Raw genomic sequence first — 14,828 nt, 5'->3', positions numbered from 1 at the left:
CAAACTAAGTTTGTTCCTTGCACAGAGGAAATGATTTCTTCCTTTCCCCTTTCCTGTGGAAAGCGCTACATCGGACAAACAGGACGATGTCTCAACGACCGACTTCGGGAACACAATAACAACGCCGTCAAGGCCTACTCGGGTCATTTAGGCTTCCATTGTCGAGATTGCGGGTGTTCTCCACCTCTGGCCAACTGTACTGTACTGGGCAGGAGCAATAACAAACTTACGCGAGACGTCATAGAAATTGCAATCATTGTCACGCTACATAGCTTATTTATTTATTTATTTATTTATTTATTGTACATACCCTCAAGCGCCGAAGCATTGTAGAGGGGAGGGGCAAAGCAAAATAAAACAAACTGACAAAACAATAAAAAACAAACAACAAGAAATTGAAATATCAAAAACGCACAGCCATTGGCAAAAGCGGCAAGCAATATATTTTACGGAAAAAAAAAACAAAATAAAATGACTCATGTTGGCTCACCAAACAGAAATGTAGACAAAGATTGGCGAAAAAGAGAATAATCAGGTATAGTTGCGATATCTGCTGGAAGGTGGTTCCAGTCGTTTGATGTATGCGGGATAAATGAATAAAAAAAAGTGTTTGTTTGGCAACGTGTTAATCCAACTTTATTCCGATGGTCCAGACGGGAAGAGTAATAGCTAGGCAATGTAAAGAAATGGTCTCGCAGCGACTGATGATGATACACTTTATGAAACAGGCAAAGTCGAAAAAACTTTCTGCGCAATGACAAAGAGGGTAACAATAAACTGGATTTCATTGATGATATGCTAGCTGTTCGATTATAATTAGACAGAATGAAACGAACGGCGTTATTTTGAACTAGTTCGAGAGCTTTATGCAGAAACGTGTGGTTAGGATCCCAAATAGAGGCTGCGTATTCCAATTTTGACCGTACAAGAGTGTTATAAAGAAGAAGTTTTAAGTTAACTGGGGCCGTTCTGAAGTTTCGTCGTAAGTATCCTAACATGCGGTTAGCGTTGGCGATTATTATATCAATATGAGGCTTCCAGGTTAATGTCGACGATATAGTAACACCCAGATAACGGTATGAGTTTACAGATTCAAGTTGAATGTCGGTTAGTGTATATTTTGAAGGGCGTGCGCCTTGCCGGGAAACGCACATTAGTTTGCATTTGTTAGGGTTTAATTCCATACGCCATTTTTTGCACCAAAGAGTAATATTATTTAAATCAGATTGCAAAATGCGTACGTCATCATCATCATGAACTTCCCGATAAATTACACAGTCATCTGCATATAAATGCATGGAGGAAGAAACACAACTTGGTAAATCATTAATGAATATTAGAAAAAGAAGCGGGCCTAAAACTGAACCTTGGGGTACGCCCGATATAACATCAGTCAGGGATGAATTAACGCCATTTAGAGTTACATATTGTGAGCGGTTGGTTAGAAAGCATTCCAGCCAGGTTAACAAGCCAGGATCTAGGCTTAATGAAGAAAGTTTAAGCATTAGTAACTTATGATTAACCCTGTCGAATGCTTTAGAAAAATCGAGAAAAATACAGTCAGCCTGATGGTTTTTGTCCAGTATAGCATGCAAACAATGGGTGAAATGAAGCAGCTGCGTTTCACAAGAAAATGAGCGACGGAAACCATGTTGAGCAGGAGCGAAAAATGAATTGGATTCTAAGTAATTGAAAATATGAGAGTACAAAATGTGCTCCATTATTTTACAAGGAATACTTGTTAGTGAAATGGGTCGATAATTTAATGGAGAATGCTTGTTACCGGACTTATGCAGTGGAACCACCTTCGCAGTTTTCCATTCTATTGGGAGCGTTCCACACTCAAGAGATTGCTGGAAAATTTTGGCCAAAAAAAAGGATGAGTACATTTTAGTTTGTCTTAGAAATTTTGAGTTAATATTATCGCTTCCACATGACGATGATACTTTCAAAGAATCAATTAACTTTACAATTCCAGTAGGTTCCATGGAAATTGGAAACATAGGGCTAAACTCACAACGTGGAACGTCATACGATACATTTCCATCAGCTACAGAAAAACTATTTGAAAAAACATTATTAAACACTGATGGATATTCTGCTGGAGGGATTAACGCCCCAGACTCATCGCTAAGAGAAATTAAGCCGTCGTCATTTATATTAACAGTCTTCCAGAACTTTTTGGGGTCATTCAACAATAGACCCGGTAAAGTGTTCTTAAAAAAATTCTCTTTGACGTCAGATACAGCTCGGGAATATTCGACCTCAGCTGCAAAGTATGCTTCCCACCTATCAATCGTGTTACGTTGTTTAGCTGAACGAAAAAGTCGCTGTTTTTTATTGGAAAGACGTTTTAGGGTGTTAGTATACCAAGGTGCTTTAGCATCAGATTGAATACGCCTGACGGGTACATGCGCATCAATCAGTTCGTTTACTTTTAAACCCTTTCAGTAAATTTGTAAAAAAAAAAAAATGAGTTACACTATTTAGGAAACGTTGCCTAGTTATACCAGCCATAGCTCAAATTAGTTTTTTTATATATAAGAGTAAAAGAAGATGAAGATGAAGCACAATACAAACCAGAGTTGGGAGTTAGTGCATTGTGAGTGTTCTTACTTTATGTGTGTGAACTTTTGAGGTGCATTTGCTCTTGTGCACTGTGAAGTGTAAGCATGAACCACCTATTCGCCCAAGCTGATTTATTGACCTTTGATATCAATTTTAGAGAAATCGGCCGTGCATGTATGTACTGTTTGGTATTTTTAGAATGCTTAGAGCCCATAGATTGAGTTAAGACCATAAGTAGACTATCGCAGAAAATGGTTTAGTGCCTCTTTAAGTGGTAATATGGGATTTATTGATACAGTGGGAGGGAAAACAAGTCATTACATTGGCAAAGATTTGGTAGCAATAAGCTTACTTTCATCGCTGTGGTGGTGTTTGAAGAAGCTCAATTTCTGTTGCACACTGACTCCACTGTACTACCGTGGTGCAGAAACAATTTTTTTATAACTACGTATTTTGAGATATTCTGTAACATCTTTATATGCATACATATGGGAAGACGTAGCTGCGAGGTATTAGGACATTGAGGAGGACTTGTACGAGAGCAAAGTGTGCACATATGTTTGGGTATTGAAGCCTTGAGCAGTGACTAAAAAGGTAGTACTCGGGGACTTCTTACTTTGCCTTGGCGCATTAGTGGAGGACAAAGTGACAAAGCGACAAAGTGCTCTATTAGTGGAGCACTTCGTCAGAACCACAAGTGGTGCTGACAAAGTGCAGGAGCAGAATCCTCTTGATGCTGGGGGAGGATAAGAACGGAATGCAGTCTGTGTTCCTCTGTCTTCTTTCAGGTTTGTCCTAACACGAAACATTATGGTTTTGCAGTATTTTAATTGCTTGAGTCATAATTAGAGCCCTGCATATCCGCGGATATCCGCAGTGAACGGGTGGATGCAGATAAAAATTAGACAAATATTAACGGATTGCGGATCGGATGCGGAGGTCAGAGACTGCGGATGTGGATATCCGCGGATCCGGATCTAATTTTTTGCCCAGTGGCAGTCAGTTCGTCGACTGACGTTCCATCTGCAGACGTCGACATGTGACTTTTGATCAAACGTCGACACGCGACGTTTGACTGAAAAGGTTCTCGTGCTCGTCTCATTGAAAAACCTGAGACGTTTTGTCGCACACAGCCCTGCTATTTTCGTAACAAACTTTTTGCGCCTTGCCTGGATTACAGGGGGGAGGGGGGTACGGTTTGGTTAAGCTCGCCTTAGTGAATTGCGTGCTAGATTTTAGCGGCTTAGTGAAGAAATGCATTGTCAACAGAACGTCGCAGGGGCATGTGTCCGCAAAACGTACAGCGTCGACGAACCGTGTGTCCATGTAATGTATGTCCATGAAAAGTTGTCTACGAAACATACTTTCACAAAATGCATTTCGAAGAAACAATAGGGATCCTAAGAAAGATCTGATCCTCACTGAAAATCGTTTCAGTTAGTGAGTTTCCTCTTGTCAAAAATGCTATATATGGAAAAAGTGAAGATTGCAGAGCATCAATTGTCCCGAGAAGCGAGTACATTGGCAGGGAAAGAGCAGAAACTTTCTCCAGGCAAAGAAAACCTCAAACGTACAAGTCACATAAAAGTAGAAGAAACGTCCCCTTCTCCGCAAAGAGTAGTGTGGTCATGATTCTAAAAACAAAAGAAGTGCCTTGACGTCCTTTTTGTGCACTTCTGGGCAAAGTATCGCGGGCTCCTAGCACGATCTCATAACTGAGATCATTTTTCCTTCGACACGCAGTGTCTCGGGAAGGCTGATCGCTTTTAATATAAATATAATGAAACTGATAATGTTAAAGCGACATCTACTTTGAATGGTGGCTCGAAAGTTTTTTGTACAAAGATAAGCAAACAACTTAAAGGGGCACTGACACATCAAAATTATATTTTTTTTTATTATCCGAAACGATTGAATATGACTTTTGGTGTCAGTGCCCCTTTAAAAAGTGCTTTTTTTATTTTAATTTTTTTTTTATTCTCGCGATATGTTATGATATACAATGAATGCCTGGATTGTGAGTCGGATCTGGTTCCACATTTTGCGGATGCGGTTCGGATACAGATACAAAGTTTGCAGATCGGATACGGATACAACAATGTAAAAAGTTTGCGGATGCGGTTCGGATCCGGATACAAAGTCTGCGGATGTGGATAATCAAACTGTTATCCACGCAGGGCTCTAGTCATAATATGGTGCCTGGATTGTGTCTTACGACTTGCGTTTGGTGTCCTATCCTGCTCATACATCAAAAGTGGTCCCAATGTGGCAACAAATGGCATCACAGAAGCCGGAGTGTCCCCCGCAGGGGGCACCTGTGAAAGCAGGTGTTTGGAGAGTGGCGTCTCCACGGACCCCGAGCCATGCGGGTTCGCCCGCCCACGTATGGCTGTGCGTGGCTTTCCCGTGTCCGGGGAAAAGGGCATCCTGGTGGTTGAGCCGAGCCCGGGGTAGGTTTGGACCCTTCGGGGCCCCGCGGGTGAGGCAATACACCACTTCGGCCCCTGCTTCTCGTAGACGGGAGTCCTGGTAAGGCCCGGCCAGGATGATTCAGTCTAGTCGCCACTTCTACTATCCCTTCTCTACTTTCATCCTTGTCTTCTCCTCTTCACTCTTCTCATTTCTCTTCTTTCCTTTTCAACTCCTTTGGCGGCAAGGGCTAACCTTGGGTGGCGACAGACACCTTGTCCAGAACCACTCTTGGTTATAGAGACTGGGCAGCACTAATAGCGTAACGTCTTCAGCCAAGCCATTCTTGTTATGGAGCGTTACCTATTCCCTTGTTGGGCTCGGTGGTGGGCGGTGCACCACAGTTTCCAAAAACCCTCCCCCTTTATATGGGTTCTCAAGCTAAAAAACCTCCTGATCGGACCCTGAAAAGGGTCCGCACCGAAGTACCGTTTCAATTTGAAATGTCCCTTGTTTCCGAAAAGTTTCCGAGATTTCTAGTTTTACATTCTGAAAGTGAAAAGCCACTGGGCAAACTGTCCCCCTTCCTTGTAGCCAAGGTACTAGAAGGCGTTGTTGGTCAGAACTTTCATGCGAAGAAAATGGCATTCGGAGACCTCCTTGTAGAGATCAGTACAAAACAGCAGAGTGATGCCCTCCTGGCTCTCAACTCAGTTTCGGACTACAAAGTCACTGTTTCTCCGCACCGCAAACTGAACACTGTCCAAGGAGTTATCTCCGAGGACGACCTGCTAGACACATCAGACACAGAGTTAGTGGAGGGCCTCTCTAGCCAAAAAGTTCTCGCTGCGCGACGAATCAATATTCGTTGTGATGGCAACGAACGAAAAACAAAGCACATCATCCTAACCTTTGACAGCACCACTCTCCCTGCCACTGTAAAGGCAGGCTACTATACAGTGCAGAGTCCGACCCTACGGGCCGAACCCCCAACGGTGCTTCAAGTGCCAGCGATTCGGCCATGGGTCACGTAGCTGTCGGGGGGCCGACACATGTGCTAAGTGCTCAAGCAAAGAACATGTTGCCGACAACTGTGACAATGAGCCAAAATGTGCTAACTGCGAAGGTAACCACCCTTCATACTCGCGTTCCTGCCCTCTCTGGAAACAAGAGAAAGAAATTCTGACGCTGAAAGCCAAAGAAAACATACCATACGTAGAAGCAAAAAAACGATTTTCTTTCTTATCGAAGGGTGGATATGCCGAGGTCGTGCGCAGGGGACCGGCACGACCAGTGACGGCATCGACGGGAACCCAGACGTCTCCGGATGATCTGCGGCTCTCGTTGAAGTCCCCTCCTAAACCCACAGGGGCGGTGCCAATGGCACCGGGTCCCAAGCCCAGGGTGGATGCTGGCTCACTAGCATCCACTTCAGAGCAGGGGAAGGCCCTCCCTGGTCGGGGCCGGCCACCCCGCACCTCTGGTCCGAATAGACCTGGTGAGCCGTCGCGGCGGTCGACCCTCCAGGGGCGGCCGTCGGCGACGCATGAGGAGCCCATGGACGAGAGTGGGCCCAGATCCGACGAGGAGGCTCCCTCCTCAGGATCGGTGTTCTCTTTTTCTGCCCCCAGTGACTCCACTGGGAGGCAGACAGATACGTCGAAAAAGAAAAACGCTCCACGTGTAAAAATTGATTTTAAACCATAGTGGTGTCATCTTATGTTTCATTCTGTTTTTTTAGTTTATTTTTTATTTTTACCTTTTTATTGCTATGAGTAAACATATGGGCGTCACGCAGTGGAACTGTCGCGGCCTTCTTCGTAATATTGATGACGTGAACATGTTTCTTGATGAGCTCCGTCCCGTGGCACTCTGTTTACAGGAAACTCATCTCAATGACAATCGTACACAGATCTTACGTCGTCACCAAGTTTTTAGGAAGGATCGCCTGTCCCCCACTCCTTCCGGTGGTGTTGCAGTAGTAGTGCAGAATGGGGTGGTGTGTGCTCAAGTACCTCTTCAAACACCACTTGAGGCAGTGGCAGTTTGTGTCCTCTTTGATCGCCTCATCACCATTGTATCGCTCTACCTTCCACCTAACAGTCCATTGCATCTACATGAACTCCAAGGCCTGGTAGATCAACTGCCCAAACCTTTTTTTAATCTTAGGTGATTTTAATTCCCACCATCCTTTGTGGGGAAGCTCTCGTCAAGATTCCCGCGGTGGAGTTATTGAACGGCTCCTATCGCTATCTGGACTCTCTCTTTTGAATAAGAGAGAACCAACCTTTTTTAGCTCTGTTCATAACACATTCACATCAATAGAACTTTCCATATCATCACCATCTTTACTTCCATGTTTTTCGTGGAAGGTTTTAAATAATCCTTTTGGAAGCGATCACTTCCCCATAATTTTAGAAACAATTATACCTCTTCCTTTGCTTTCGACCCGCCTTCCGAGGTGGAAGTTTGAGAAGGCCGACTGGACTCTGTTTGGTTCAGAAGCTGTGTTTGACCCCTCTTTATTTACTAGTATGTCTGCAGAGGAGGCGACAACTTATGTCACTGAATGTTTAATTAATGCTGCTGCATCGTCTATCTCACAAACCTCTGGTAAGCTCCCCAGGAGATGCAAACCCTGGTGGAACGATGAGTGTACAGCCACTCGAAAGAAACAAAATAGGGCTTGGGGAATCTTCCGCCGATATCCGACGCCTCTTAACTTGATAGAATTTTAAAAAAGCAGAGCCAAGGCTCGATGGACGAGAAAACAAGCCAAAAGACATCGTGGGTTAAATATATTTCAGCCCTAAATAGCTTTATACCGTTAAAAGAAGTGTGGGACCGCCTGCGGAAGGTCCGAGGAGATTACCAATCCTTTCAAACTCCTCTCTTTTCCTCCTCCTCTGTATCACTCAAAGATCAAGCAAACATCCTTGGCGAGCATTTTCAGCTTATCAGTAGTTGCTCAAATTTCAGCGTAAAGTTTAAGAAATTCCAGTCTATTGCTGAAAAGCAGTCAATCTCCATGTTAGGGTCTGCCACTGTTTCATACAACAAACCATTCACTATGGGTGAACTCAAGGTAGCACTTCCTACAAAAAAGCAGGCTGCACCAGGCCCAGATAAAATTCATTATGAAATGCTTAGACACCTGTCCCCTGAATCACTTTGCCATTTGCTGACGTTTTTTAATCACCTATGGAAACAAGCTGCATTCCCTCAGTGCTGGAAATGTGCTCATGTTATACCTCTCTTGAAACATGGAAAAGATCGATCTGTCCCCACAAGCTACCGTCCCATCGCACTCACTAGTTGCCTGGGGAAGACATATGAAAGGCTCATTAATCGGCGTCTTTTTTATTTTTTGGAGGCTGAGAACTTTTTTGATGTTAACCAGTGTGGATTTCGAGAGGGACGATCAAACACAGATGACTTGGTTCGTTTAGAAACCCTTGTTCGTGAGGCGTTTGTGCACCGACAACATTGCGTTTCGGTATTTTTTGATATGCATAAAGCATATGATACCGCATGGAGGTATGGAATCATTCGAGATCTGTACAACTGCGGTGTGCGTGGTCGACTGCTTCAGTGCATACAAAACTTCCTAACCAAGCGAACCTTTCAGGTTCGCTTGGGTGGCACACTGTCAGATGTTTTTAGCCAAGAAAATGGGGTCCCTCAAGGAGGACCTTTAAGCGTTGCTGTTAAAATCAACTGTCTTGGAAGGGTGATACCGCCATCGGTATCTTATTCTCTTTATGTAGACGACGTGCAGATCTCCTTCTCTTCATGTAACCTCTCCAGTTGTGAACGGCAACTACAACTCACTATCAACAGGATGACCAAATGGGCAGATGAAAACGGTTTCAAGTTTTCTCCCGAAAAAACTCTTTGTGTTCCCTTTTCACTGTGCAGGGGTTTGTCTTTGGACCCCACTTTGCATCTCAATAACATAGACATATCTGTTCAACAGGAACCTAAATTTCTTGGTGTAATCTTTGACAAGAAGCTTTCTTTTGTGCCACATTTGAAAAACTTGAAACGCAAATGCTTAAGTTCTTTAAATGTTCTAAAGGTGTTGTCCCACATTTCATGGGGATCGGACAGGCGATGCCTTATTCGATTATACAACTCCCTGGTTCGGTCTCGCCTTGACTACGGTGCAGTCGTGTATGATTCGGCACGATCCTCTACTTTGAAGATTCTAGACCCCGTTCACCACTTAGGGCTCAGACTTGCCTCCGGTGCATTTCGCACATCACCTGTGTTAAGCCTATATGCCGATACACATCAGATGTCGCTTGAGAAACGCAGACAGTACCTGAGTATTTGTTATGCTTATCGAGTCTATTCTAATCCACAGCACCCAGCTTACAATGCCATTCATACCTGTCGTTTTTCTCAACTTTTTGAAAACAAGCCGAGCATTATACAGCCACTCGACTTTCGCATTCAAAATTTCAGTGCTTCCCTTCATGTCCCACTTCATGTTGCCGTGCTAAATTACAGGGAGAGAGTTGCTTCTTGGGACGAAGTCCCAATCGTTTGCGACTGGACACTTACAAAATACAGTAAGCGGGTTACCTCCCCACGAGTTCTCCAGCAGGAGTTCCTTTCATTGCAGGAGACATATAGAGGTTACACTGAATTCTATATTGATGGATCGAAATCCTCTTCTTTTGTTGGCTGCGCAGTATATTCTGGTTCCTTCATGAAATCTCTTCAACTTAACTGTGTGGCAAGCATCTTTTCTGCACAGCTTTATGGCATTTTACTATCTGTTGATCACATACTAAAAAACAATATAAGGAAAGCTATTCTCTTTGTTGATTCTCAAAGCGCATTACTGGCTGTGTCCTCACTGCTCCCTACAAAGAATCTGCTTACCCTACATGTACGAGGTAAATTATATGGAGCCCTCCGACTCGGACATGACATAAAATTTTGTTGGGTGCCGAGTCATGTCGGGATTCCAGGGAGTGAGAAAGCCGATGGCTTGGCTGCATCTGCCAAGGATTTAGTAACAACTTGGGGATTACCTCATCAAGATTTGAAGCCGTTTTTGAAGAAATCACTTTTGATGTCATGGCAGTTGGAGTGGACAGAGAGTATGACAATAAGCTTCATGTCATCAAACCCATTTTGGCCCTGTGGGAGAGCTCGTTTCACAGGGAACGGCGTGTAGAGGTTCTGCTCTGCCGCCTAAGAATTGGCCAGACACGCTTGACGCACTTGCACCTTCTTCGTGACGAAAATGTGAAGCTTTGTGCCCATTGTGGGAAAGGCCTTACAGTGTTACACATTTTATGGCATTGCCCTTTTCACCATCAGTTGCGCCGGTCTAGCTTCCCTGAACTTTTTAGAGGCTATCTTCCCTTTCATCCAATGTTTTTACTTAGTGGCTGCCCTTTAGTGCCTTTTCACCGTGTTCTCGACTACCTAAAGAAAACTGGCTACCTACACCAGTTGTAATTTTTTTATACTGTTATCTTAAACCGTTTTGCTTAGTGCCAGTTAAACAACATTGAATTGGCGCAATATGACCTCCGTTGTCAATGCGCCACTAAAACCCTAATCATCATCATCATCAAGCCGGAGTGTCATGCTGTTGCATGACACTCCAGCTTCTGTGACGTTGGCTTCTGTGGCATTGGGACGTCCCAGGCGTCCCAACTTCTGGCTGCTCTAGCTTCCGTAAATTGTCACAGTGGAAAGTGACCTGCAGCAGAACAGGAGTCTGCTATTTGTACCACAACTGCTGAGACGCCGCCAGGGCCACGACCGGCGACAGCATGACACTTTTATGACGTCATCAGGCGGAAATCGAGGGACCACTTTTTTGGCCGCGGTAAACACACCAGTCGGAGACGCGTTCCAGGCACCATAGTCATAATGCATACAGCAAAGAAGCATCTGTGTCGCTCTTTTATGCCTCATCCGGTCTATGCCAGCTACCTAGTTGTACAAAAATTTAAAATTTTGTACAATATGATACTGGATCAACTTAATGTTTCAAGATTATCTGAAGTACAATGATAGCTGTGACACAGGGCAGAAACACAAAACACTTAGGTATCCTTGGTTTAAGGCAGAAAAAAAAAGTTTTCAAATACTTTTCTTTTTAGGTCTGTTTGTCTCATGGAGTTGCCTCATGGAGTTACAGGCACTGCTACTTGTAATTCTTTTGCTAGATAAAAGTTTTAATCACGAGTGATTAATCATGCTCTCGAGTAATATTTTTCGTAAAATAGAGTGCATGCATTTTCTGTCGTGCATTTGCATTTAATTCCTGTCCCGATGTAGTGCACCTCTTCATGCCTTAACTTGCAAAATTCAGCTGGCAGTGTTTTTTGAAACAAATAAATAAATAGGGCTTACTGTTTAGTGTTTGCTGATCAGAGCACTTTTTGTGAGACCAATTAGTCAAATAAAGCAAAGATCTGGGACAAGCCAGCCTACGTCCTTGCACCTCTGTTGGCCGTTCTCGGTACTCTAAGACCTCGGTAGCCTTTGCGGCATTGAAATTAAAGCGATCGATCGATCAAACCAGTCTCTCGACCGGCAGGCTCGTCCGTGAAGGCCGGCTGGTTGCGGCCGACGCCGCACAGCAGCAGCTTCGACGGATGCAGCACGACGGAACGCCGGCCAGTCTGTCGCCCCGCCCGTCCCAAGTCGGAGGTGCTCCTGTCCCAGCACAAGGCGACCCAGGCGGCCAGGAGCCCCTCCATGTTACTAGAGGTGCTCTTCCCCCCCTTCCCCTCACTGGGTGGCTAGATACCGCCGTCTGGCTGGGACACGCGCCGTGCACGCCCACTCGGTCACCGCCGAGGACAAAGCACCGGGTCGAGTGGAAGATGCGTTCATCGCATAAACCGATGAACCACACATTGCAGAGTGCTTGATCTTAAGTGAAAAATGCTTCAGTTAGGAAAGGAGAATGCAAATTCTCTCTGGAGATTTCGAGTCCCTGAAAGCATTCCTCATTCAGACATTGGCTGGCTATCTGGCATCTAAATGAATTGCGAAGACATGGGTCTCTGTTTCAGCTGGCAACACCATTTAATGCTTACGAAGGAGTCGAGAGCTTGTATTAGAGCTTTCAACTGCTCGATCAGGGTCACATGGTTGATGGGCCGCGTTTGCAGTACGAGCTGCGAGGAGGTGACGAAAACATAGATCGTCTGCAAACACCTCCGCCTTTCCTCCTGCTTTCCCGCTCGCCACGCGAAAGTGCAGTGCACGTGCAATTGCAACCAGTCGCCGCGGAAGGTGTCCGCCATTAAATTGCAAACGCTCCCCATGGTATGAGATGGAGCCCCATCTTCAATCTAGGCTCTTTACGAAAGAGCATTGACAAGAGCCTATCCCAGGTGTTGAAAGAAGAGGAGAGGAGAGGGGAAACAAGGAAGAATTTGCAGCAAAGAGAGACCAATGTCAGCTGAGAAAGCAGAAAGGACTCGTAGCTACTCCCGTACACCGCTGAACGAATGCTCACCTCCCAAAAGATCACCCGTACCATTTTTCTGGCTAAAGGACAACAGTAATACTGTTTACCATTTTTTTAAACCACCTGAGACTGGGTGGAAGAAACACGACGTCGTCTCAAGACGTCGTCGTATTTCTTCCACCCAGCCTCTTCTGCCCTGATCTAGACTAATGGCGGTGCAGAAACCTTGTCGACAATCTTCATCATGGTGAATGCTTCAAGAATTTTTTCTCTCATGCCTACTGCGGTGCCCACCCAGATTTCTAGTATCTTGAAATGGAGAAGTGAAAATCAAAAGTTAAAAAGCAAAATCAGAAAATAAGATAATTAGTTGAGTTGAAATTTCTGCTTTACTGCCGGGGCTATCTAATTCTGGTGAAGGTTTAGTGCTGTGTAATGTGTGGTTTTTTAATGCACAATAAGAACCTCCAAACATTATATTATCTCGGACTAACCCAGTAGTGCCAGGGTCCATTGTTTCAGCACCTGCGGGTGCGTAACCATCCGTCCTGCTTGCCGTAAAACAGAGAGGAACACAACATGAAGTGCTACTTTCAACTGAATGTTTATTGAAAAAAAAAATGAGACTATTTATTCTCCTTTGCGTTGTGTCCCTCTACTTTTGTCCCTGCTTTACGGCACATATTGTTTAAAAATCGTGTACCAACTAGACCATCTCTCCATTTTAATACGTATTTTCGTTAATGCCCCGGCTTTCATTTTACTTATTTAGCCGAGGTCATCCTTTTGGAGGCATCACACGAGCGACCATTTGGAACAATGTATAATAGAAATCCAAAAAATAACTACAGCAAAAAAAAAATAAAAATAAAATCGAAACAGAAAGTGTGTTGATTGATTGAAGTAGGTTGAACACATGCAAAATGATTTGTTGACCTAGTTGGTTAAACATTACGAAAATTAAAAAAGCGCAAAAGTGTTGTCTCCCTCTTGTCCTTGTCTTTTGCGCTTTTTTAATTTTCGTAATGAACACATGCACGGGCAACCTTTGATGGTTCCACAGCTGCCGTTTCTGGATGTTCGGCAGTAGCTTTTGCAGTTCATGTTACTTAGGCACAAAGGGGTTGGTGGTCATTGTGTGTCTCTCAAGCTGAGAAGTTGAGCCAAATACTTTACTGGGAGGGACATAGTACACTCCCCGAGAATACAATGGCTTCAGTGTGGACAGGATTTGCATAGTTTGTATGGGTAGACGTATCGTGGTGTCGAGGTTTTGTCCTTCTTGATCGGTAGGTTACCAACGCCATCTCTCGGTGTGGTTTATTTAACTACCGGCTGGACTTCGTCCATTGATAGACGCCGCATGCTTGCTGCTTCGCATCTGTCTTCTCATCCGTGCACCCTGTCAACAGCACCACATTTCGAGGCGTTGCCTAGTCATGTGCTCTGGCGGCGAGAAAAAGGGGGTGAGGGGGAAAGGCGCTGCTTAATAAACCACTCAACCAAGAGAGGATTCGGCACGGCCGTCGTTCTGTTTAATGTAAATGAAAAAAGTGTTCAGTGTTCCCCCTAGTAAAGTATATGGCTGAGTGCTCGAGCCAGCGGTGCTGCCTCCTCGTCCGTTGATTTCAGTCGGTCCAGGTGAAGCAGTCGGAGACAGATAGCAGCACGTGGCATTGTAACGGAGAGGGATGCGGAGTTATTTGGTTTTAAATTAGCATCTAGTTGAGAACGGGCTCACTGTCAGCCTGCTTCCGACGAGTGGACGTATGTTGGGATACTGGTAAGCGTACATGGCACCCCGCTTTCGGAAGTGCCAGCAACATGTGGGTCGTCTCGACGCTCTCGGGTGACGAGGAGGATTTGCCGTGGAACACTCCCTCCGTGAAGCTATGGCAATCCAGCGGGACGCCCCACCCCGTGGCATCCCAAAAGCTGGGCCTGAGAATGTACACCCTTGCCAGTTGTGCGCGCGCCTTAAAGCTGGCTAACGACAGGGAAGTACGAAACTCCTTTAATTCCTTCTTTCCATTCGGGGGAGGAGGAGATCCTCCTCTTTCTTGTGGCAAGTAGCTTAGAAGCCCGTTCCTGCGGGGAAAGGAGGGGAGAGGAGCGCGAGGGAATGGAGAGTAAGAAACTGGGAACCTGTCTTCCCGGCAGAAGTCGATTCTGTGGGTTGGCCTCTAAAGCCGACAAACAATCAGAAAGAAGGAAACTGCCCCTCTATGTCTCCTTTTTTCCCTCCCTGAAAGGAGGGAGCCTCTTTTTCTTTCTAGAGGGAGTAGCTCCAACACCTATGGATGGGAAAGCCGTAGTGCTGGATTTTATTCGTCATATGTCGGAGGCCAGTGCGGGAGGCCAATGCGGCCGGGACTCGAGTTCCAGCCAAACGCCGATGCAG

At 45.0% G+C, this 14,828-nt stretch overlaps 1 protein-coding gene across 4 annotated transcripts in view; it reads left to right on the top strand.

The window, feature by feature from the left end:
* Positions 1–14,828, top strand: part of LOC8035036 (cyclin-dependent kinase 14) — a 53,381-nt gene that overhangs the window by 16,853 nt on the left and 21,700 nt on the right. For all 4 annotated transcript variants that reach the window (XM_029968608.4, XM_029968609.4, XM_029968610.4 and 1 more), the window contains exon 5: positions 11,546–11,718. In XM_029968608.4, the coding sequence (XP_029824468.2) occupies positions 11,546–11,718 (173 nt within the window). The remainder of the gene's footprint in view (positions 1–11,545; positions 11,719–14,828) is intronic.

This window comes from Ixodes scapularis, unplaced genomic scaffold, assembly GCF_016920785.2.
Source record: "Ixodes scapularis isolate PalLabHiFi unplaced genomic scaffold, ASM1692078v2 PGA_scaffold0__279_contigs__length_252992795, whole genome shotgun sequence".
In the NCBI taxonomy this organism is placed as follows: domain Eukaryota; kingdom Metazoa; phylum Arthropoda; class Arachnida; order Ixodida; family Ixodidae; genus Ixodes; species Ixodes scapularis.
The sequence above is the reverse complement of the archived record's forward strand: the minus strand, read 5'-3'. Positions and strand labels throughout refer to the sequence as shown.